The sequence below is a fragment of the Rhipicephalus microplus genome, chromosome 1 (genome assembly GCF_043290135.1).
Source record: "Rhipicephalus microplus isolate Deutch F79 chromosome 1, USDA_Rmic, whole genome shotgun sequence".
NCBI lineage: Eukaryota > Metazoa > Arthropoda > Arachnida > Ixodida > Ixodidae > Rhipicephalus > Rhipicephalus microplus.
This window is the reverse complement of record NC_134700.1, coordinates 68,034,392-68,060,357: the sequence shown is the minus strand read 5'-3', so window position 1 is coordinate 68,060,357 and position 25,966 is coordinate 68,034,392. Positions and strand designations below refer to the sequence as shown.

The 25,966-nt window shown below is 47.2% G+C and overlaps 1 protein-coding gene across 4 annotated transcripts in view; it reads right to left on the bottom strand.

Moving 5' to 3' along the window:
* The window catches only part of ScsbetaA (Succinyl-coenzyme A synthetase beta subunit, ADP-forming), a 79,358-nt gene that overhangs the window by 4,884 nt on the left and 48,508 nt on the right, over positions 1-25,966 (bottom strand). For all 4 annotated transcript variants that reach the window (XM_075875980.1, XM_037429985.2, XM_075875875.1 and 1 more), the window contains exon 9: positions 25,164-25,284. In XM_075875980.1, the coding sequence (XP_075732095.1) occupies positions 25,164-25,284 (121 nt within the window). The remainder of the gene's footprint in view (positions 1-25,163; positions 25,285-25,966) is intronic.

Below are 25,966 nucleotides of genomic sequence, written 5' to 3'. Positions count from 1 at the left end.
CACTGCTACAAACCTTATGGAGGAAGGAAACAACTTAGGAGAGGTCCTGACGTCGCTCGTTGTGAAGCCGGTAGTCTGCAATATTGACTGGGCAAATTCTCCTCTCTTACTTACATCCGAATGTAAAGCAGAAAGCGTGACTCTCCGGCTCGGCAAGCACGTGAGCTGCGCGTGTCGTGGCGATCTGAAGCCAATGGAACGGGGCTCAGCATGCTGGGCCAGCGCGTTACCGCTGGCAAAATAATTCCGTCCGAGTACTAAACAGCGAATAACAGTTCGCCGACAAGGAAGCAAGCACAAGAGAACACGTGCTAGATGCACCAAGTACAGCGAGTGTGGTGCGAATGTTTTCACATTTATATTCATGCGCTGTATAGACAACACGATCTGCTGAGTGCCACCTTCTATGGTTGCATTCCATCGCTCATGCGGCTGACACAGTGCCCAGTGACTGTGTTCTATGTAAAAGCTCATTGTCGTCGACATTGTACAACTGCGGTGACCTTGTGCACGGTGCAAGTGACACTACATCGTTGCTATAATGCCGTAGGGTAAAGCATAGCAAGCAAAGCAGAAAAGGTGTCTTAATATGCATGTATGCAAATTGTTGCTGGACACATATCGAACACGAAACGACATATGCGCACGTGGCATCTTCAGCACAAATGTTTCGTCTGCTGTCACAAGCAGGAACACGGCACAACCGCCACTGACCTGCAAGGCGTTTGCCGCGGTTCCCAAACGCAATTTCTCTGAGCACTTCATCCACTTTCCTTCATCCACTTTCCTTCACCCACTTTCATCCACTTTCATCCACTTTCCTTCATCCACTTTCCTTCATCCACTTTCCTTGGAGTACAATGACCACCGGGGAACACTGCATAGCTAACAATGCGGCACAAAGCACGGATATTCTCCGCCACGGGTCAGTACGAGACCTACGATACCTACAGAGGCGCACATGCCGCCACCATGCCGCCGCCGCTCACTGCGAGACAAGCTGCCCTGCACAACACATAACCATAGCAACACCACCAGTGTGCTCAGTAGATATGGCTGCCGTGATGTCATTTCCTCCACACTTTCCCCGCAGCGCACTGGCTGGGCATGCCCTCTCCTCTCATTCCTTCCTAGTGGCTAGAAATAATGCTCAGCCCCACAAGCTGATCATCAGCTGCGTGCCATAACCTTGGAGACTAAGTGCACGAACCTTGGAGGCAGTAATACACCTTGGTGTGCATTCGCGTTGAGATTTCCTCCTCCTACAAGTTGTACTGTGTTTACACGCACCTACCACACTGATGCAAGCCATGCCCCCACAATCGGACATCCTAGGAACGGTGGATAAGGACCACAAAAATAATGGCGCTAGGCCTCACAATGTAAACATGCACGATCATTTTGGGACGCACACTCATGCCAACCCTCCTATTTGCATGGGAGACTTCCGAATTTTGAGCAAACCTCACAATTGTGCGAGCACGTCCGTAAATCTCCCCCAAAACATTCCACCACTACAAAAAGTAATAACAACAGAGGACAGCAACTTTAAAGTTTTTCTGTCCACTGTCTTGCACCTTTAATGGGAGATGCCATTCGGAAAAAAAAAAAGTTGCGTGAATCTGTACCCAAAACCAATAAAATTTTCATATATATAGTCATTTATGGCGACTTCAAATATGTAATTTTTCTTATAGTAAATTGCACAGTTTTCTTCTTATGCGATGACAGTGTAAAGTATAGCTTTTTTTTTTTGGACAAACTTTTTCTGCTTTCAGCTTTTATAGTTCCGAGCCACTAATAGTTCACATTGCTCTGCATTAACTGCAGAATGCTAATAACAATAAAGAAAGTGTGTATAAGACATTTTAATAGAAAAGTTGTAATGTGAGAATTCTTAGAATCCTCAGCCCATACAAATTGCTTACTTTAGGTTAGTAACACTCGTGCAGGCGAAATTAAGCTTTAAAAGAGATACTTGCACTCTTTACATCTTAAGGAATACGAGTACACAATTTCACCCCGATCGGGCTATCGGAAGTACCAAAAACATGATTTCCAATCTCGAGAAGTTTCCAAAAATGGATCTTGAGAAAAACGCATTTTAAAGGTTTAAGTAAAAGCTCACCTATGCAGAAAAGGTAAGTTTTTTAAGGTAATTTATTCCATCATGAGAGCTTGGCAATCAGTGCTATTTTGAGCATGTGGCTTTAGTGAACTCCTAATGCAAAATGCAATGGCAAGCAGCCAGGTGAAAATTACCAGGGGACTCTAGACAATGAACTTTTTTTTAGTTTTCACCTTACGTTATTTAAAAGCTATTTTAACCTACTTGAAGTTTACTTACAATATTGAGTTTTTTTTTTTTGTTGTGAGAGTAGAAAAGCTGTACTTGTGAAAGCAAATTAAAATGAGAAATATATAATTTTGGAAAAAAACTTCCCGTTTTTTGACTCTCATCTCCCCTTGAAGGTAAATTACAATTTATGTCAGAGTGAAAGCTCAATGTATGACACCGTCTAAAACAGCAATATTATCAACAGCAGTGCCTGATTTATTAAGATATTAAGCTAATTGTACCACACAACAGGCCTCACAAGTGGGAAGTTTAGAAATGATCCCGATGACGTCGGAGCATCATCATCATCAGCAACCTGACTACGTCCACTGCAGGACAAAGGCCTCTCCCATGTTCCGCTACTCAACTCGGTCCTTTGCTTGCTGCTGCCACTTTATACCCGCAAATTTCTTAATCTCATCTGCCCACCTAACTTTCTGTCTCCCCCTAACACACTTGCCTTCTCTGGAAATCCAGTCTGTTACCCTTAATGAGCAGCAGTTATCCTGCCTATGTGCTACATGCCCGGCCCATGTCCATTTCTTCTTGATTTCAACTATGATGTCGTTAACCTCAATTGGTTCGCTTATCCATTCTGCTCTCTTCACGCCAGAACATACGACTACAATTATAATCAACATCAGCAATAAAAAAAAGAACCTTCTGTGCATCAAGAGATGTAATAAAATGCCACTTGTTCGTTTTTGTCAGACTTGTAAAAAAAAAAAACGCCTAGTGTTACTACGGGCAATGGTGCGAGTGGTTCAAAATTTCATTTTCGTATGGTTAGGCTGGATAGTTGGTACCATCTAGCGGAGCCCAGTTGAATCAAGCGAAATTTTTCACGGCCGGGCTAGACTGCACCTGCGCGCTCACTTCTTCTTATGGCCTTGGAATCGGGTGTAGTACATGCCTCTCGCTGCTGCTTTGAGGTGGGAGGGTGCTGAGATCCTGATTCTTTTTCGCGGCTCCATGCAGCGTGCACAACGCCGGCAAATGAGTTCGGGCGCGCTTCACTCACCGCGCATTGAAAAACAAATTGGCTAATCATTGAAGACACACAAATGATTTATGGCATTCCTCATACCCGATGATGTTGGGCTTGGACCTATATACATCTGAAGAGTGTTTTGTTGTAAGTCTCGAAAACCCCAAAGTACGACTATGATCGCAGCCTGTTGGGGACAGAAAGCGCCACTTCCTAACAACTTAGTCTGGGTATGCTGAATGCTTCTTTCACAGTCTATTTGATGAAAAAAAAAAACTTCCTTTTTTTCTCCTTTCTGTGGATCTGTTCCGATTTTTTTAACACATGCATGGTGAGTGAGCTAGTGAAACAACTTTACTGGGTTCAGAATAGCTGCGAATTAACTCAGCGGCACCTGGCTAGGCCGACTCAGGGACGATCAGGTTCAACCTGACTGCCCTCGTGCGGGCCCCCTGGATGGCCAGGATTTCAAAGGTGAGGTTCTGAGCTTTAATCAGCTTCTTCATTTTCTCGTGGTGCTTGCTTTCGTGATAATATTTGGACGTCTTTTCTTCTACTTTCAGTAATAGCTGCACCTTCTCACATTTTGAACGATGGTATGTATGACACTTGGGAGCACGATCTTCCTACTTTACTCAGGCATGGACCCGCACAATGAGTGTCGCTGTTCATTGTTTGCGATTAAACACTTACTGCTTGTTTAGTGAAAGCATCCTGTGAAGTGGCAACATCCAGATCTGGTTTCTTCGTCTCCGCTTTTCGCTTCCTTGATGTTTGACGTAGGGGCGAAGCTCGTGAAGAAAGATTGTTGCGAGTTTTATATGCAATTGGAATCGGCAGGAATGATAGTGTGCGGGATATGGCGTGGAGCAGCCTTAGAAGTACTTGAATCCGTTGAGGTAGTAAAAGGGGCTTTATTTACAGGTATGAGGTCATTGAGACCCTGCTAGTACTTGGAGGACCCTGTTACTTCTCTCGTGCTTGCTGGCGCTTCTTCTTCATCGTCTTATGGTCCACCAGCACTCGCTATAGAATTAAGGGGGAAGTGGCAATGAGAATTGTAAATTTGGTCAATTCTTTTTCATCGTCTTGTGGTTCGCCAGCGCTCGCAATAGAATTAAGGGGGGACGTGACAATGAGAATTGTAAATTTGGTCAAAATGTTCAGTTTTTAAATAATATTTTTCTGTACTCCTGAGACCATGTTTTACATCATAGTGTGATTTTAGACCAAGATAAGTAGTAGCAGTTGAGAAACAAGCATTTTGCTGGTGGGCTGTCGTCAAAAGCTATGTGAAAATTGGGCATAGTGGAATGCAAAGTTGCAGTTATCCCTTGGCACAGTGCCACCATATTGACATCATAAAAAAAGCAGATTGGAGCTCAACATAGCCACAAGGATGCATTTCTTTGCTGAAAAATAAAGCCAGCTTCCTTCCAAGCTTCATTCTATCTGCTTCTAGCTTGAATGTCTTTGAGCACGATTTTCTCTGGTTTCATTTTTTGAGTAATTGCTGTCAGTCATCCCTGTGCCATTTCACAACAAATTAAGCTATAGCCATTCAGTTTCATGCACTTAGATTCAGAGACATTGGTGACTGCAATAAAGCTGTCCATATTTGTGTGCACATCATGCAGACTTTTGTAATTGGCTTGGTAAGACAATAAGTCCAAAACATTTCAAAAGGATGTTTGTGTGCTTACTTAAATATTGAAAATAAACCAATAGCATTACGGCAAAAAATGGAGCCTTGTAAATATCTTTATGTGAGCATTTTGACGTACTTGTGTCTAATTAGCTATTTAATTTTGGGGCAACAATGAGAGTCTATCAAGTGTTGTAACACAAAAGTCATGTTAGATAGCTCAAAACCAATTTCAGTTATGACATCTGCATGCCAAATTTCATTCCTTTAGCTTCATAAATAACAAAGATAATTTTCATTGCCACGTCCCCCCTTAACATTTCCGGCCATGCAGTGAATTTGATGGCACAGTTCCAGATGCACTTTCGTTCAGGCCTTGTTAGGATAACGCCTCCTCGTTGTTCCACAGTGCAAGAATGGCCATTACCACCGGGTTTCTTAGCTGAATGATCTCTGCGAGGTTATGTTGTTGCTGGATTGTCTTGTCCTGATGAGCTGTCTGCTCTTCAAACTGGCTCATCTCACTAAGCTTCTGCTTCCATTTGTCATGCAGACTAACGCCCTTCTTTGTAGCCAGCTCTCTAGAGTAGGTAATTACGTCCAGACGTCTCTCATTCAGCTGTTGTGCTTCACTAGCTTGCAGTTGCTTTTTGCAAAAACAGTCCCGCAAGGTCTTTTTGTCGAGGTTGCCGTTGTGGTGAGCGAGTTTTGTCGCCTTGTCACCAACGCTCACAATATAGTTACTGAACGCATTTTCAGCGAGCAGCATGAAATGCGCTTGGAGCTTCTGAATGACCTTGTCAAGGAAGGAGAGGAGAGACGGCGACGACGAGCCCATGCCGAGGTCACAGCTTTATTTGAGACGCAGGCGTAGGCCGAGTCACCGCTGCAGCGTCCAGCCAGGCCAGGAGCTAAGCCGTTCTGAAAATACCTCGTGGCTCGCGCTACACGAGCCACGCGGCTCGCTTCTTTTTCGGCGCGGCCACTTAACCAAATCTAGCGTGGCACAACATAGGCTCCTCCCCTAGCGCTTTGCGCGATTGAAAAGATATGTACAAAAGAAAGGGAGGGACAGATGCTATATATACATAAACGACAATCGGTAAAATGTCCATTTGGGAAGTCCAGGTTGTCAACGTGTATGGGCCATCGGGAAGCAGTGGATCTCCGGCGGGCGACATTGGGAGAAACGCAGTGGACGAAAATGAAAGTGCCGGGTCGCTGCGTTCATAGACACGTGGATCCCACAATGACGCGGCAGGACCATTCAAAAGCGCACCCGCCGGTTCGAGTAGACGCGACCGACAAACGTGCCCACAGCTGGAACCGTGGACAGGCGCTGAAGAGCTCGCGCCGGCGATGTGCGCGAAATAGTGTGAAGAATCGAAGCGCACCCACGATGACCGAGCACTGAACCTTCACAGCCGCACCGGTGTCTCGGACAGCGCACAGGGTACCGAGCATGCTGTCGACAAGGAGCCGCGGGGCAGTCGTGCTGGTGTAGACGTCTCTGTCAATGGAACACCGATGTCCGCATAGCACTGTGGCCGGCATGCTGGGGCGGGTGGCCGAGTCTACGGATGCGGAAATGCGGTGCATTGCGGTTAGTCATGTGCACGGCAAGTGGTTGGTCATTGCGTCGGGCAAACCTCATAGGTGCTTGCGCCGTCTTGAATGCCAAGGCTGCAACACATGGCTGTTCAGCAGGAAGCTTCAAAAAGGTCCGCTCTGTATTATGCCAAACGTGATGATTTTGTTCGCATACTGTCAAGGGTCGCAGATGTGCAGTTGGACCGCACGTCGTCGCTGTTGTTATCAACGAGCCTGTGTGGCGGACTGCATCCGGTGTCAAATGCTCTGGGGAATGGTTGTGAACCTCAGAAGACATGATCTTTGCTGGTGGATCGGGCGGCACACCTGCACGTGTTGAACGACCATCGGTTGTCCGCGCATGAGGGTTGGCGTGCAGGTCTGCATGATTGATGACAACCTCTACAGCATGTGTGGTCTGCCCTGCCATAGGCGCACCAGGTACATCGTCCTCGGCTGGGTCAGTCATAGTCGCAGCGCCTTGGAAGTCTGACTGTGGTTGACGGCTTATGACTGACTTCGGCTGCGGGAGACTGCGAGGGCGAGGATGGTCGCTAATGACAGTACGCACAGGTCGTCAAGGTGGGTGGGGAGGCGCCTTCGGACATCGTGGACGCTGAAGCCTCCACGACCGAGGCGCAAATAGCGGACGATACTATGTCCGTAGTCGTGGTAGACTCCGGGGTATGCAGCGATGTAGCCGTCGTGGAGCCTGACACGTCAGAGATGTTAAGGGCCGTGGAGGTCGGCCAATCCGAGCGGGTGGCAAGCATGCCTACAGTATCGTCGGCTGAGGACGTTGACAAAGCGCACCTCATGGCTGACTGGTCGCATGCAGCATGAATGTCCTGAACCTCGTCAGATGGGCAGTCGGATGCTGGACTCGCGTCGCTAGTGGCCGGACGAGAGGTTGTAGGAGAGGTAGTCGGGGAAGTTAGGTCCCGGTCATGGGAGAGTTCCGGGCCGGAGGGTACCGCACGCTGTGACGTAGAGGAAACCTGGAAGTTGTGGGTGAACGGAAGCGGGCAGTAGGTGAGGCCGTAGGAGGCCAGCACTGCAGAGCGGAGGTCATTGTAAGGCTGCGGACTGGAGCTTGAAAGGGCAGAGAGATGACGCAGCTTTACCGGAAGGGCGTCGAGAAGAACGGCATACAACAGCGGCTGGTTTGTGACACCATTCACCGCAAGAACTGCATCGACCTGCATAAACCATACCTTGGGGTAGGTCAACTGGAACGGTGGAACTTGCGGGCAGAGTCGCGGGAACATGGCAGCCGTTGGCTCATCGAAGGGCGCGCTCTCCGGGTCACCATATGTCGAGGAAAGAGAGGAGAGACGGCAGGGACGAGCCCGTGCCGAGGTCACAGCTTTATTTGAGATGCAGGCGTGGGCGGAGTCGCCGCTGCAGCGTCCAGCCAGGCCAGGAGTTAAGCCGTTCTGAAAATACCTCGTGGCTAGCGCTACACGAGCCACGTGGCTCGCTTCTTTTTCGGTGTGGCCACTTAGCCAAATCTAGCATGGCGCTACAACCTAATGGTGTGATCACATGCGCGATCGCTCACAGGTTCCTATTGCCTGGGTCGATTCTTGTAGACTATTCTCCAAGCTATCCAATCACACTGCACTTCCTGTTGTCTGCTGATGTGAACGTTCCACAATGTGATCTGGCTGTTTTTGTCCTTGGATTAATTCACCCTGGTGTCGTTCCTCAACGATCTTCTGCTGCATCTTGGGCACCAAAGAGATTGCATGCCGTAGATTATCTTCTGCCGCAGTCAGCAGCTTTCGCACCTCGTACAACTCCTCATTCAATTGCTACCAAATCTGCCTGAGCAGCTTTCCACATGACTTCTTTAAGTTGATATTCCAATTTTTCGCGGCGGTGTTGCTCCTCAGAAAGCAGAAATTGAAGTTCCGTTATCTTGATCGCATTATTGCCCTGTTCCCGTTCGCGGTTAATTCTCTCCTCACTTAACATTCATCGCAACTTGGTCATCTTGGCTTCCAGTGATGCTGTCTGCTCCATGTTCCTATGAACTTTAACTTGACATGGTGTAGCTTGTTTCTCGTGTATGAGCCGCTAGCGGTTGTCACAAAATGCAGTCTTTTGTGAGTCTCTTCCGAGATGGCAGATGTGATGGTAATAAGCGCAGTCGAATCATGATCTTCAGAGGTTTTGTTCTGAGTCGTATAGCTAGGAGAGCTTGCTTTTTCTCGACCATCAACTGTTCATGTCTTCCTTAGTTCTGACTTCTTTGCGCTTTTCTTCTTAGTTGCATGTTCATTTGGTTTGTTCACATGGTCTTTGGTGAGGCCTTGGTTCGAGGTCCGAGTAATCCTCCATGAATCACACATGCTGGAGGCATATCGGCCTTTGCACCCCAAGCAAGAGATTTTTCCTTGCTGTCAAGCACCCAGTGGCCTTTCGTTGTACACGTGAAGCAACGTTTACCGTTGGACAGCACTTGTTTCTTCTGTGTCAAGGACGTGTGGGTAGGACATGCTGCCGTGGATTTGTGTGTTCTGCACATGTTCCATGTGCAGAACACACAAATTTTTCCTTCACCTTTGAAATCTCCAGAGGAGTTCGTCAGCAGAACAGATGAAGTCGGGTGGTCCCAGCTGTGACTTCGGGCTGGCTGGTTCGAAGACTGTTGACCACCGCTGTCTAATCCTCTGCTATCCTTGTAATCGCTTTTTGTCAAGCTCTCCAGCTCGACTGAAAGGAAGGTCAGGAGACCATCAAGCCCTGAAGGGTAAGCAGAATGGTCCGTAGGCCCTTATTTGGCGCAGGTACGGTGATATAGGACCACGACGTCTCGGGGAAACGCTCTAAGTATGATGTCGTAGAGCATCGACAAAAATGAAGCCCGCTGTACACCCAGTGGCTCCAGCCCTCGGATCTTGACGAGCACTTGGTCATAGAGTTGTCGAAGGCCTCTTGTGTCACCATATGCACGAATAGGAGTCAGATGACTCAATCTTGCAAAATATTCCTGTTCCTGGCGCGTCTTGTCACCGAAGCGCTTCTGTAGCATGTCTACAGCGGTCTTATAACACGCTTCTGTCGTTGTCAGGGTGGCGTTGTTACGGACAAGCTGTGCAAACTTCTCCCAGAACTCCATCCATTTACACACAACACCAGAGAAAGGCGCAATTGTCAGCTTCGGTAGCTTGGTTTCCATCCTACCCGATGGTGTAGCGATCGTATGGGTAGCTGTCACCGATCCGTCTTCTGCTTGTGCGCTTGGAATGCGTTTCTGCCTGGTTAGGAGCTCGGACAGGATACGTGTCACTCTGTCTTCGTCTGAGATAAGACTCTCCAATTCACCGTTGATGTTTTTCAGCTCATCATTATTTATATGTAAACGAGCTGTTCCTGCGTCGCGGAGTCATTGCGAAGTAGGGCACTTGCCTCATTGATGATCCGGCTGTTCAGGGCACGTCGCGATCTCCGCTTCGCCTTGATCTTCTCCATGTGTTCCAAGGCCACTCATAGCCATCGGTGGGTAAATCCCAGGACGATTGGCACCAGAAATGCGGGGGATATGGCGTGGAGAAGCTTTAGAAGTACTCAAATCCGTCAAGGTAGTAAAAGAGGCTTATTTACAGGCAAGAGGCCATTGAGGCCCTGCTTATACTTGGAGGACCCCTTTACTTTTCTTGTGCTTGCTGGCGCTTCTTCATCGTCTTGCGGTCCGTCAGCACTCGCGATAAAATTAACAATAGTCCTCGAAGAAAGCAGGCAGAGTCGGGAACAAGTTTTCTGATGTGGCATGCAAGCACATAGTTTTCATCGTGGAAGTGTCTGCTACATACGACATTCGATCCAGACTTCTCGTTGATGATGAGGTTGTCTCTCGCAATATTCTTTTGTCATTTAGTGCACAGCTCAGTATTGCTTGCAAATTGGTGAAAAGAAACACCGGGTGTATTTTCCGAACAGGATTTCCAATACGAAACACAGCAATACACCATCACACAGCTAGTATATATCCATCTACATACTGCCCGCACTGAAGGTTGTACGACCACCTTTTCGAGTCGAGAAATCACTGCAGACTGAACACTGAAAAATCACTGAACAAAGTTCAGTTGTGGTGAAGAAATCCCAGAATAAAGAAAGCCACAAAACAATTCCTACAGATTTCTTAGGAAAAAGCTGCTTACTTGCTGTAAAATTAGAATGTTGTCAGTTTCTCTTTCTAAACATGTTCTTCCACGAACTCGAAGGATAGCGCAGAACCGATTTGCACTACAGAGTTTTAGTTGTAGGGCAAGCGGCTTGCAAACGTAAGCAGCTGTGTTCTTCGCATTCTTTATGGACGTGGCTTGCAGTTATAGCGGTGCGCCACCGCCAAAGTTTCGAGAGAGACCACGCCACTGCCACCGCCGCACAATAATTTGCGGTGCGCCCCCGTTTGTCTTATTTTTAACTGAGCTGGAAATATGGACATAAAATCGATCATTTCACCTTTTTTCCTGCAACTTTAGGGTTTCAGAGAGCAGCATTTGCAGTGTCGTGACTGTTCTCTTGTTTCAGTGTTTACATGCGCTGTCTACGTAAGGACCCTATAACAGCTTCTGAAAATACACATTCTCAAGCGTGCTATTCTTTTCTGGTGATTCTCGTTCTTTTGGCTCCTTTTGTGACGCCAGAACAGTGATTCACGTGACATGATTAGGGCACGTACTTTAGAATGATCCACATACGAGAAATACGAGCTGTAAATTGTTTTCTACGCTACTTTGCCATGCATTCGCCATCCGCCACCCCCTTCTTCGTTGCGTCTTGCAGGATTCTCATGCGCGATGAACTTGTGATTTCGCTGCTATTGTGATTGTTTGATTGCATAAGTGAAATAAGAAGAGTGTAGCTAAGAAGTTCGAAATACAGTCGAGCCCGCTTATAACGAACCTGAGCCTGACACAGCATCCATTTGCTGTATCCCGAAGTTCGTAGTAAATGAAACACAGCTTTTAAAAAAGTTGCGGGTGAAAACACAAACTTTTTTGCCCAAAAAAGTCCGTGATGCACGTGTTTATTTAAAATGACAGCGTGCTCTTCGCCGAGGCCCGTGGCATAAGCTGCATGAGACACTGGCTCCAAAGTTTCGTCGTTCTCGCAATACGATTCTTCCAAATCGCTCTTGCCGTGTACTTAATTCACAATGCCCTAATCCGTGCACGGTTCAGCAGTGTCGGCATCATCATCGACTGTAATTAAACCATCGCAACTGATTACCACCCGCTTTGCCAGGTCGAAGTCGATGACGCGCTGCCACAAATCGCCGCCAGAGTGGTCCTGTTCGGAAGCTTCAGGCTCGGCATCGGCCTGACGTTGACGAAGTCGGCCTCGCGAAAACAGTTTCGCCCGCATGTAGCCGTCACCACTGCCCACTAAATATTCACCATCTCTACAGCTGAATACCAGGACGCCCGAAGCGGCAAGTAGGCTGCCAGGTGGGCAACAGCTATGAGCAAGCGCTCCGCAACGCGGTACCTAACGCGCAAATTACGCCCAAGCCAGGCGGTCACACTTTTGACGTTTTGTTGAGCGACAGGAAAAAGCGTTCAAAGCCTCCCGTCCGCCATCTTGACCACATACCGAGAGCGAGCAAGACGCGCACACGCAACACACATGCCAGAACGCGTGGTACAGCTCTGGGCCCGTTTGTCAGAAATCGAAACTAATTCGAGCCAGCGTGGCTGGCGTCGCGGAGCGGTGGAGACGGGCGAAGGGGTTGTGATCAAGAGAGGAGAACAAATTTGTGAGAGAAGATAGGCAAGGATTTGCGATAGAGAGGGGCGGATGCGGCGGGAGGGCGACCTTGAGAACTAAAACTACGGGAAGGAGGCAGGCTGGGTAGCTTGCTTGAAAGGTCCGCGAAACGCGCAACTAGCACTTAAAAAAACTTGAAAGAGTGCCTGCACGCGCAGAAGTCAAAGCACGGCTGCCTGTATCGGTGCGCGCAGCGGTGTTCAAAGCATCAGCAGCCGTGGTCAAAAAATCGTTTTGCTGCGCTGGCGGGTTGCGTGGCCTCACCAACTTCGATAGTTCGTGATTCGTTTCACGCAATTTAACAGTTGTTTTCGCGCTTCCGCACGCGTGCGGAGGGCATGCTGAGCCGAGTGAGCGAGAACAAGTCCTAAACACGAAGGGAATCTCAAATTTTCAGAGTCGGTGGGGTAGTGTACGCATGTGCGCTAGACGCAGAGGATCAGATACAGTCGGTGGCCGACAATGTTGGCAAATGATCTGGTCACTCCAGGCCGGCAACGCCAAGGACAGTACCAGCAATAAAAAACAGGGTAGATACAGTCGGTGGCTGACGATGTTGGCAAATGGTCTGGTCACTCCAGGCCGGCGACGCCAACGACAGTCCCTGCGATCAAAAACAGGGTAGATGGCTGACCGGTCTTCGAAAGATCGGTGGCAGTGTGAAAACACAGGCCTCGTCTGGCGATGCAGGGTGTTCGGAGTAGCAGCGGGACAAAGGACGGAGGGGTGCGTAACAAAAAGCAGTCGGGGAGAGCGGCAACTAGAGGGGTGCGGACGCAGGGTCGGCGCTTACCAATAAGAATGTATGGGCAGCTCGGCGATGCTTGATCGGTGGTCGAAAATGGTTTCCCGGAAAGTTGGCAGAGCGCCGACTCTGTTCGCTGTAACCGATCAGCGTCGCTCGGAGACGTTCGTTGTAAGTGAAATTTTGTGCTATTGAACCAATGCATATTTTCACGGTCAAGCGGATATTGTTAATTTTAAGCGAAAGTTCGTTTTAAGTGGGGCCGTTATATGTGGGCTCGACTGTACTGATACGCTCAACGTTTAGCTCACATTGCACACATGCTTTATGAAGACATAAATGTCGAAGAGCCTGTAAGAATTGCATTAAAGATAGTGTAGTGCAGTGTAATCGAGAGCGAAACCAAAGAAAAAGGCTCCAAATTATTTCGTTCTCCCAACGGACGAATTCTTTACGGCGAAGACAACGCGGCTTTCTATAACAAAGGCCAGCCCGCTTTGACAGTTTTTTCATAATATTTTATTATGTGGACACTCTCTACAGGCTTTCGTCATCCCTGTTATGTTCCGTATAAATACCAAATAAATTACTTTTAGACGCACACTGTATGCTGATCTTGTGGATGAAATCTCATGAGCGCTATAGCAAGGAACACTGCCCATCTCCATCGCACAAGGGGCGTATGCGATAACGTCACTCCGCGTGTGATGCCTACCATCAATTGTTCCTCAACCGGAAAAGAAGCCCTGTCTGCCTTTTGCTGAATGAAGGAGTCTGAAGGGATACTCAGGTAGGAGGCTGCGTGGCTCGATTCACATCTGTGAATTTGGAATATAAGGGCATGGGCGCGAGTACTAGCATGCGCTAGAGTGTTCACTATTTCAGCAGGCATTAGTGAACAACTTGTTTACCCTTCTACACGCTATAATATCAGTGTACGAACCTGGCCTTTTCCCTGGGAGCAGTTGTATTCCCATACACTAGCGTTTTACAGTTTTGCGAGATCAAACGAAAAAGAGTTAACTGTAGCCTATGTTCATTAGGGGGCTGCGAGCTCCTATACGCAAAGTAAAATGTGAATTCGATAAAGGGCTTTCTGACTCTAATACTGTTAAATTTGCCACAAAGGTGGCATGTTCTCCTCAAAGAACTGAAATCAAAACTGTTTTGAACTTTCTCAAAGTTGATGACACTTCCGTATTGGACACTTTAGCCTCATTTAAATGTTGTGGCGAGTTTTATAAAGTAGATGCGCTCCTTCTTATGTTTTGTGATAATGCTTATCACAGTGTGTGCCGGACAAATATGTTAAAACGAAACCGCCGAAACCCGTGCTACCATAAATATTTAATTTATCTCACTCGTCGCATAAGGCGCTTACATAAGTATCATCATTCCAAAAGTAATAATAATGCTTATTGACTTAATGCATTGAAATTAAATAGAAGCTAAAATAGAGAGGCTAACAACTACTACATTAGCAATGCCTGCGCTACACTTATGAAAAAAAATTCCATCAAGGTGCGACGTCGGTTACTCCTGCATCGTCTGTGCCCTTATTGTTTATCCTTGATGGCCAATCCTGCTTCAAATCTGGAAGCTATAGCAAATGCCTATAATAATTACTTCAAATATGTTTTTTTTCTCTATTGCTAACGACATCACTCCATTTTCTGCGTGCAGGAAACTACCTGTTCAATTTCTGATTTTAAATTGAGCTCCTCTGAAGTGCATAACTATAACCTAATAGTAATTTTGTAGTTATGATGCATTCTGGCCCAGACGGTATGCCAAATATATTTTGATGTAGTAATCAGTATGGTGTGCAAAATATTTTACTTTAATATTTAAAAATAAATCTCTGCAGCAACAATTCTCAAACTGCAGAAATCAGCTAACATCGTGCCCTTCAGTCTGGAAACAAGCAAATAGCAAATTATATGCCAATATCTTTGCTTTTCATGCCAGCTCCACACTTTTGGAGCATATAATCAACAAATACTATGTAGAATACCTAAATGCACTACACCTATTTTCCCGATGGCTACACATTTGCTTGAATTCATGCACAACATTGTTGCTTCTCTTAACGACCGAAGGGAGATTTATGTCATATTTATTGACTATTCAAAAGATTTTGACATGGTCAGTCATGCCAAACTTCTACCTTCTTCACAACTTTAGCGACAGCAAGCTAGTTGATTGGATAGCACAGTACTTGCTATCGCAAAGAAGGCGTGAAGTATTGCGGGCTTCTTGCGATAGCAAGAGGCACGCAATACTTCATTTAGCACTTCTTACAGGAACACCCTTCCCCGGTCACTGAGCAATATACGAGGGGCGCCATGGCGCAGAATGATGGCGTGCAGAACGAAGTCGGCAACTTCCAAAGCAGAGGCAGTTGACAGAGACATCTCCACGTAGCTTGTCAGGTAGTCTACGGCGGTCACTATCGATCGTTTGCCAGCAGATATGACAGGAAGGGGGCCGTAAACCTGCAACCTCAAATGGCATAGTGGGGCAGGAAATTGGCTGCAGAGGCCCGGCCGGTACAGATGTCTCGATTTTACGACGCTAGCATGGGACACAGGAACCAACGTAGCGCGCAATGCTAGTAAAAATACCAGGCTAGTAGAAGTGACTTCGAATGTGGTCGTAAGTTTTTCGAAAACCAAGATGGCCGGCAGTCAAGTCGTTGTGGAAGGCTTTAAGCACGTCAAGTCGAAGAGGGCATGGTACCACGGGAATAGATGTGAGGGTACAGAACTCCATTCTCCTGCTTAAATCGCAAGACTTGGCAACGATGCCACGCGTTAAGTGGACGGAAAGCTCCTGAGAGCTGGTCCAAAATACTCCTACAATACGGATCAGACAACTGGCAGGAGTGAAATGTGCGCTTGTCGTCCGAGAATAGCTGGTCTGTTGAGGCGAGCGCGGGCGTTGCGGTAGAAGTGACGGCCGAACTTTGACCGATGATGAGCTGGATATGTGTTAGCGGGCAGCGCAAAAGGGCGTCGGCGTCTTGGTGTTTTCTACCAGACTTATAAATGATATCGAAGTCATACTCCTGTCAATATAGAATCCACAGACCCAAGCATCCAGACAAGTTCTTCAGCGTGGAAAGCTAGCATAAGGCGTGGTGGTCCATAACGATCGTGAAATGACACCTGTGAAGATAGTGACGGAACTTTTGCACTGACCAGACCACCACCAAGCACTCCTGCTCAGTGACAGTATAGTTGTTCTCGGTTGCAGTTAGTACTCTACTGGCATATGCAGCTACTCTCTCTTGTGAAGAGGTGTCGCGTTGGAGCAGAACGGCACCTATACCGCAACTGCTAGCGTCTGTATATAGGATGGTCGGTGCGGCCTCGTCAAAGTGGCGGAGATCAAGTTTGGACCTGAGGGCACACTTTAACGGATGGAATGCCGTTTGACAATCTTCCGACCACAGAAAGGGCATGAACTTTTGCACTGACCATACCACCACCAAGCATTCCTGTTCAGTTATAGTATAGTTCTTCTCGGTCGCAGTTAGTACTCTACTGGCATATACAACTACTCTCTTTTGTGAAGAGGTGTAGCGTTGGAGCAGAACGACACCTATACTGTGGTCGCTAGTCTCTGTATACACGATGGTCGGTGCGGCCTTGTCAAAGTAGCAGAGTACAGGCTCGGACGTGAGGGCACACTTTAACGGGTTGAATGTCGTTTGACAATCTTCGGATCACAGAAAGAGCACATCGGAAGCAAGAAGCTGGTGCAGTGGAGCCGCTACTGATGCGAAGTTTCGTATAAAACGGCGAAAATAGGGAGCCAGACTAAGAAAACTTCGCAACTCCTTCGGCTTTTCGGGGTGCGGAAAGCAAAGCACTGCAGCAATTTTGTGCGGATCTGATCGAATTCCGTCTTTAGTCACAACGTGGCCCAAAACCTTGATAGCTTTTGTGGCGAAATGGCATTTTTTGGTGTTGAGTTGGAGACCAGCGGCGGCAAGGCACGTCAGAACGCCATCCAAACGTTGCAAGTGCTGAAGAAACATTGACGAAAAAACAACGATGTCGTCCAAGTAGCAGAGGCAGGTCTTCCATTTGAGGCCGCGCAGCACGATATCAATTTATGTGGTCAAAAGTAGCGGGCAGGTTGCACAGCCCGAAAGGCATAACGTTGAATTCGTATAGCCAGTCAGGGGTTGCAAATGACGTTTTCTCTTTATCCTCTTCGTGCATAGGAATTTGCCAGCATCTGGAATGCAGGTCGAGGCTGGAAGAGTATTTCATACCTTGGAGAGAATCAAGGGATTCGTCAATGCATGGCATTGGGTACAGATCCTTGCGAGTGATCTTGTTGAGCACCCTGCAATCGACGCAAAAGCACACGAAGCCATTCTTTTTATGAACCAGTACCACAGGCGACGACCAAGGGCTTATGTGAGCGGCGAATTACCTCTCGTTTGAGCATGTCAGCTACGTTTTTTTCGATAACTTTTCTCTCAGCAGGAGACACGCCGTAGGGCCAGCGGCGTACAACAGATGTTCCGACTGTGTAGATTTGATGCATTGTAGTAGTAGTGCGGCCCAACCTCGAAAAGTAAGCATCCAAAGAACTTGCGTGGTTCTTTAACAAAGCAAGCAGCTGTTGCATTTGTGAAGGTGTCAAGCTGTCGCTAATGGCTGCAGCGAATGCGGAAGAAGAAGCAGGCTCAACACTAGGGTGGTCGTTGGAGGAGACGGCATGAAGTGGCACGATGCATGCAGGCTCGGGATCGGTCACGCAGGCCACCGTGGTGTTCTGAGCAAGCAGAATTCTTTTGGATGTTGTATTCACCGCGATGACAAGTGCGGAACCATCGAAAAAATGAACCATACCGGAAGCGAGAACGATGCCTTTGCCGACGCAACTAAATGATGGTGAGACCAAGACGTCGCCATGGTTGATGTCTTTGGAGGTAATAGTTACCATTCGCTCTTGACCTGGTGGTAATTTGGTATCCTCCGCGGCTCTCAAACGAAGTGGCCTCTGGGTGTCGTCGTCAAGCATCCTGTCCGTGTGGGTGAGGTGGACCACAGCAAATAGCCGCGGAAGCAGATGAAAGAAAATCCCATCCTAAAATTAGTTGGTGAGAGTAGTCAGTCACATCGGTGAACTGAATGTGATGTCGGATACCACCAATAAAAACACGGGCTGAGCAGAAAGCGGAAGGGCGAATGTATACCCCTGGGCAGCAACCAACGTGGGTCCATCGTAAGGGGTCATCACTTTTTTGAGATGTCGGCCTAAATCAACACACATAACAGAAAATTCCGCACCAGTGTCCACTAGAGCCTCCACGTACACTCCTTCCACTACCACCGAAATCATGTTGCATGGGCCTGATAGAGGAATATCAGTCCTGATTTGGAATGCAGTTTTTTCCCCAGAAACTGCATCACTTAGTTTCCCGAATGACTGGCAGTGGTGAATGAGGCAGGCCGAAGTGGGGAAGAGGAGCGGTGAAATCGTGAAGGTTGTGGGGGTGCTGACACCCCCTGTAAAGTTGTTTGCGCCGCGTGGCGCACGTGTCTTGCACAGAAGCCGTATTTCGGGGTTAACAACCGCCGGACGATAGATGGCGTTGTGTTCGCGTTGAGTACCACTGTTGGTAGAATGGTAGCGCCGAAGGTGACCCCTGGCGGAAGGCAGGCCTTGGTGGCAGGCGAGAGGTGAGCGAGTCTCTTCTGCGCGTGGCGGTTGCTGGGAACGGTTGTCTGTAGCGTGGGTCCCCGGTGCTCGGCACCGTGGGCTTCGCGCCGGGGTACCACGTGGTAGGTCAAGCGTTGCCGACGCCGCCTTGGGTATGTTATTGTGTGTTTGTCGTGTTATTGTGTCTTTGTCATGTTTTGGAGTGTATGCAAATTGTGCGTAAGGATGTCTTCGCAGGCTGATCACGATTGATGTAACGATTCGGCGGACGATATCGTCGTCTAAATCAGTTAAATAAATATATGTATGTTATTTGGTTTGTACCGACCGCGTCTTCTGTGTCTTTTCACTCCAAGAGCATGGCGAGGCGCTCGCCTCGTTGACATCCCACAAGGTGAACGATGTCTGGAGTTCCAGCTGTTCCGTGATGCACTCGATGCAGGTGGAGATGGAGACCGGTAAGGAGGCGATGAACGGCGTTGACCTTGATACGATGAAGCATCTCGTTCACGCATGTCGTAAGCGCAACGCTCGTCTTGCTGACGCTTGCGGCAGAAACGAGAAATGTGGCTGCAATACCCGCAGCAATAGCAAACTGGGCGAGATGGGCACCAGGGGGGCGGGTAGAAAGCATTCGGAGTACCTGAAGAGAGTGCGGTCAGGTGTGCAGAGGAAGGGTCAGGCGGGACTGAACGGAAGTTGAGGGGAGAAGGGGCAGCGACCGACGCGTACGATGGTACCGGCAACGTCATGTTTACTTCGCTTGGAGGCGTGGCAGCGACTTGCGCGTAGGTTCGTATGGGCTGAGACAGGAGTGACTGGACGTGAGCAGGAAAATTCAGAGATGTGAGATCCTCCCTGATAATTTCGCGTATCCCCGCTCCAGTAGACTGTGGAGAACGCAGTAAAGAAGGTGAGAAACCCACGTTCTGCAACTCATCACGTATTATGTCTCTTATGAGGTCACAGAGAGGTCTGTTAGAATGTTTGCCAATGTCTCCTTGTAGACGAACCGAGTCCAGAGTATCGAGGCACTGACATATCATGACGACATTGGCGATGGTAGCTGGGTTCTGAGCAACCAGGGAATTGAAGGCAACAGGGCCTTAACACTTCAAAATGTGGCGTATTTGTCGGAGTCCAGCAGAGATGAATTGGCACGCCAGCAGAGAGCAAGAACGTCCTTGATGTAGGACGTGTACGACTCACCGGAATGTTGATGGCGAGTGTCGAGGGTTCTCTTTGCGACTGCGAACCGAATGGCTGGTGTGCCGGAAACGTGACAGAGCAGCTGCTCGAAGGTCCAGCGAAGAAAGGGGGATCACAATGGTGGCTGCGTACGTAAACAGGAGGCACGGCTGAAGACGGCGAGGGAGAGATGGCAACAGCGCCGGCAGGCTCGTTCTGTGACATGCTGCCGGACAACAGGGGGGCAAACGGCGACCTGAACTAAGCTCCAGGGAGTGGAGCGAGGTGAGAGAGAACCGAGGACCGAAAATCCACCTCCACCACGTATGATGTTTGGGTAGAGACAGCGTTTATTCAGCCCAAGGGTTCAGCAGCGAAGAGGCAGTCTGAGACAGAGCACACACACAATGATGATGGTGGTGACACCCAGTGACGATGAGAACAGAAACCCAGACGGATGATGATGATGATTATAATAATGCATATATGAGAAGAAGCTTATAACAAATGCCCACAGTATTTACACCTGCTATGTCTTGATAACTGAAAGAGCAGTTTTTGAAGGCGGAAGCTTTCTACCATCTGCCGTGCATGACGGTGAAGCGCGAGTGCTCGTTGCCAGTGGACAACAGCTTCACATCCTTGACGCCGCGCTGCGTGATCGTGGTCGACAAAGGCATGTCAAACCACACGGGGCTCTCATCGGCGTTGCCAATCTGCCCCATCATGTAGTCGTTCTGCTCCCGAAGCCGGTTCATGAAGCGCTGAAAGTTTATGAGCTTGTCTTCGAACTCCTCCGGCAACTTTTGACAGATGGATGTGCGCCGCCGGAGAGAAAATCCTTTGCGTCGTATAAATCGACGCACCCAAGAGTTTGGTGCACGAAACTCTTCCGTCGTGAGCCCAGCTTCTCGAGTGAGTTACACGGCTTTCTTGCGAATGATTTCCACGGTCACTCGCAGCGAGCGCGCACGAACTTCCCGCAAAAGGTGGGCTAGCATATCCTCCAGCTGCGGATGAATGGCAATTTATCCACGAAACAACATTTTTCGAGGATTGCACATCTGCAGCTTCCCTTTCTGTGCCCTCCAATAGTGCATGCTTTTTTCCGATTCACCAAAGCAGTGCCAACGCCTCCTAGATTTCCCGTGCCTGCCGGATGAGCGCGAAACGCCAGTCATCTATGGAGGCGCTGCCTACGTAGGAGTAAGGGTCTTTGTACTTGGCCTTTGAGATCGGCAATTTTGGCGTTTGCTGTTAATTTTAGACGATGCCTTGTATTAAAAAAAGTTGCTTGTTGAATGATGGCGTCACTTACGTAGGGTTAATTATAATTACATTTACGCCTTTTAAAAACTTTTTTTACTTTATTTTTGTTGCATATAAGCTCCAAAAACGTAAAAACCTATTTGAAGACAAAGCATCCTTTGAAATTAGTAGCAAACGCCAAAATTGCCAATCTCAAAGGCCAAGTACAAAAACTCGTACTCCTACAAAGGCAGCGCCGCCATAGATGACCGGCATTTCGCGCTCATACGGCAGGCACGGGAAATCTAGGAGGCGTTGGCACATGCAAGCCACATGTTACCAGACAGCGGCGCACTTTCCGGCTAGACACCGCTATATAAGACGAGGGGCGAGTTTAGCTTATTATTTTATTTAAAATATCTCGACTTATTTACAGTTTATACGGTAGTGTCGGTGGCCGCGCAGTAAAGCCGGGCAACGTTGCACATGGCAACTGTTACGTCAAGCGGACCGCTTCCAGGAGGGACATTTGAAGCATGCTAACGCAATGCGAACCACTGAAACACGATTTTATTTGAAAATACCCACTTTCTAGACCGCTATTTCTAAAATCAACATCGACTCAATATTTGCCTTTAAATCAGTTATGCCACAGCACCTTGGCATCATGCAGAAAGGTGTTGGAAAAGGCAACTATTTGTCTGATCACAGCACAACTGTTTCATTAATTACACATTTTCGCTCGTGCCTATATTTACTAGTACAAGCATGATCATTGAGATCTGAAAAATTTACTGTAATTTATTTGGAGCTGTTCATGACAATGTTTAAGCCCTGAGATATCTGAATAAGTGAAGATGTACACCTGCTTTCTTGCCATAGGAATTTTGGATGATATGAATATTTTCAGTGACCCCCGCAAGATTCGTATCACTTAGCTTTTACTGAATTCACTGTAGCTGCCAAAAGAGACTATAGGAAAAGAATTTATAGACCTTACCTCTTATTTGAATAACACATCACAGAAATGTTATCAGGGTGTGGCTCTATGTCCCAGTTTAAAATTCCTGCTCCTTGTTTTTTATGAAGTGAAAGCACCAAGAATTGCTAAAGAGCCGAATTTTGCAAGGACAAGCATGATCCATTGCTTCTGTAGTGCTCCGATTAAGAAACTCACAAATAATAATTGGATTAACAGCGACCTTTTGTAAGAATGGAAGAAAGTGAACGCTGTACTGCTAAGAAACTGCTGAGAGCTACGATTTTCTTTATCTTCTACTGCACCTGAATTAGTCCCCACAGCAATATGCTTTCGCTTGCATACAAAACATAGAAATGAGGTTCAAGTGCAGTTTTCTTTTTATCTGCTAAGGTAACTGGAAAATCACACAAGACGCTGACAGAGACGGTTAAAAAAAAAATGAAGCACGGGCTTGGGGGGAGGCGCGACAGATGTAGGGAAAGAGAAGAAGAAAGTAGGAAATGTGGAGCCAGCCCTGATTGAGTAAACGTTGTCTTCCTGACGTATGACCACGGGTCCTCGTTATCAACATTTGGTGTTGTGAAACCCGGGAGTGGTCAATCTAGGACGACGATGTCGTCAGCGGAGCGTCTTCAGAAGGTGCGTGGGACTGTCACAACCAGCTTCTCACGAAATATTGCGCTCCTGACAGGACTACTGCGGGACTCCGAGACCGAGGCACGGGAGGTGAACAGGCAAGTCATTGTATTGATGACTAGAAAAGCTGAGCTCCGCCATTTGAACAAGCAGATCGTCAATGTAACTGAAGATGAGGCAGTTGACCGGGAACTCGTGGATGCAGCGGACTACGAAAAGCAGGTAGCATGTGCAACCTGCAGACAGTATTACCTGTCTGAATGTGGACAGTCCATTTTCCTGAGTGACCCTAACGATTCGCTGCTTTCTTATGCCACTCACAACCGTGGAAACTACAATCAAGTTTGTTTCCGTAAAACCACAGACAACCGTGGCATTTCTTTACACACGGAAAGAGACATTGGATGTTCGAACGGCACAGATTTCAACCACAAAACTGGAATGTTCGCGAGTTGAGGCAATTCTGCCGAACACCTTATCGGTCGTGACAGCGTGCACAAGCATAGAAATATCACATCAGAATTCAATGATTCAGGACTTTTTTGGCAAAGATCAAGCGATGATGACAGGCATGAAAGATACTCCTTGGCAAACGCTTCACGTTGTGAATCGAGCCGGAGAGAAACAGCCATTGGAGGATTATTGCTGTACTTCGAAGTTGGAGGACGAACTGAAAAACGAAGATCAAGCGACTGCCAATGTTGAAAAAGTAAAAGGAAGTCGAACACATGATGGAAGCTATGGCATTTGTGACAAGATTGACCATGATGAACACGTTCCTGTCATAAGCCAAGTGATGATGAGTGCCAAGGAATCTGCTGACAGCTTACGAACCATCAACAATGACCAATTTGGTCAGCTCGTCACTGGAGCGAGCTGTCCTCCCATGTTTCCTGTCGTGTCCTCATCATTAGGTGCACAAGTTGGACATCAGAACTTTATTCTGCTCAGCTTTGGGGTACCAGATAATGCTGTGACAAAACAAGGAGATGGTCGCTTAAAAACCAAAGTGAAAATGCTGTTTCTGCCTCTTAAACTGAAGCGGAGAGTCCTGGAAAAAGAGCAGCAGCGGAACCGCCAGTGCGTATACCAACCGCGCAAGCTTCTCATCAAGAATATTACTGCAGAGCATCGAGAGAGCTAGGTGCATGGGTTTGAGCAACAGCAAGAACCGTTGCTGCAGGTATCCAAGCACTTCGTAGAGAATAGAGAATACTCCAAAACGTGGCAGTAAACCGTCCACTGGAGAACCAGGGTGCAGAGTAGAATAGCACCTGTCCGAATGACGCGATTGCATCACGGACGGCAACTGACCACGTGGTGAACCAGCCAAGACAAAAGTTGTACATGTTTTTTACTGACAGCATGAATTGTGTCACATGCGCTCCCTCCCCATCAGAGGATGTTGAAAATGAAGAAGTGGGGCATGGGCTTGTGGAGAGGTGCGACAAGCTTAAAGAAAAAGAAGAAAGTAGGGAATTCAGGGCTCGTCCTGATCGAGTAAACGCTGTGCTCTTCACCTATGACCACGCGTCCTCGTTATTCAGAGGCAACCCAAACTAGTGCTCCTGCTTCGTGCTGTGCCTTTCTGTGTCCAGTGTGGTTTAGCAAATCACTAATCCTAATCACTAACCTTGGAAAATCACTAATTTCCAAATGGCCCACACAGTTTCCTCACCCTTGTCAGCATCAAGAGAGGACGTGGGTCTTTCGAAAATTCTTTTTCTTAATTAGGTGAACTGAACAAAATACATTCATTCAGTTTTCCTTGCAGATTCTAATTATCGGAGTAGATTTTTAAGAAATGCATAAAACAAAAAATATGCAATTTCAAAGAGAATATTTCTCATGGTGCTTGTTGGCAACCTTGCTTAACAACAACAACGACAACAAAAAAGGTATGTGGCTAGACAGCCATAGAGCTAGTCTACCTGGTGATGCCAACCTGACTGCTTTTAACAAGCTATGATTGCAAAACAAGTGGATACAAATACGAGTGTGGAATGTTTTCTTTACACTCTTTATTATTACTGACAATTATAATTTTGTGAACAATATTATAAGAAAATAAATAGCACCATCAGCTAGACCTGCTTTCTGGCAATGATGCTACACACTTTCTTTTTAAAATCCCCGTAAGAGCTACGCTAAATATACGTGGTACAAATGGCATATTTTTGCAGGTATTTAATCTAAATGCAGCTATTGAGAATATATTCATAGATTTTGAATTTGCAGAAAGAAAACCAACAAGTGTATAAAACTTAATTTCGTTCACTTAACTATTAGATATTTTTTAAAACACCTTCACAGGCGAGGTCCAACAGATTCACCACATACCTTGTAGCCTGACCACAATGGGGATCTTCAAGTCGAGCGTCTCGGCTGCCTGAATGACACCCTCAGCAATAATGTCGCACCGCATTATGCCACCAAAGATGTTGACCAGAATGGCCTGCACCTGAAAAAAATGTGCAAGACAGACAGTCTCATGCAAGTTCCGACTTGCAGCAGAGGCCTTCACAGCGAGGGTCTAGCAAGTGTGATGCTTGTAGGCAGCACACAAGAGTCATCAAATGGCACAACTTACTTCAAGATTACTAATCCAGTAGTTAGTATGTGTTCCTTAAGTTTCGTTAGTTATTGTTTCATGACTTTTCTTTATTATTTTGAAACTATACATTTTGTTCACTTTGTATGACACTGCGTTTGTATTTATTAACAATGTGTAACATTATTTCTGTTTGTCCAAGTTTTGACTGTGCATTCGGGTGCTAGGGTCCCATCAATCAAAGCACATCTGCCTTTGCCCTTGCGTCCAAGACATTTTTGTCTGAAATAAAGAGCTGAGTGTTCTGAATGAATGATCTGCCAGTTCGTAAAGGTCCTGCACTACGTTATGTCACAGATGGCAACAAAAAAAAAAAAATTTCACATTCACCAACATGACTACAAGTGCCACTGGCTAACTATAAAAGAGCTACTTTTCCAGAAATAGCCAATAACATAGAACGGCTGCTGCCATAGCTCGATTGCTATAGCAGTGGATGTGCAAGTCGAAGGTTCTGGGTCCAATGTGCACCAGCAGCAAATAGTTTTTTACCCACTTTAATCAATTTCCATTAATGTGGTGCAGTTAAAAC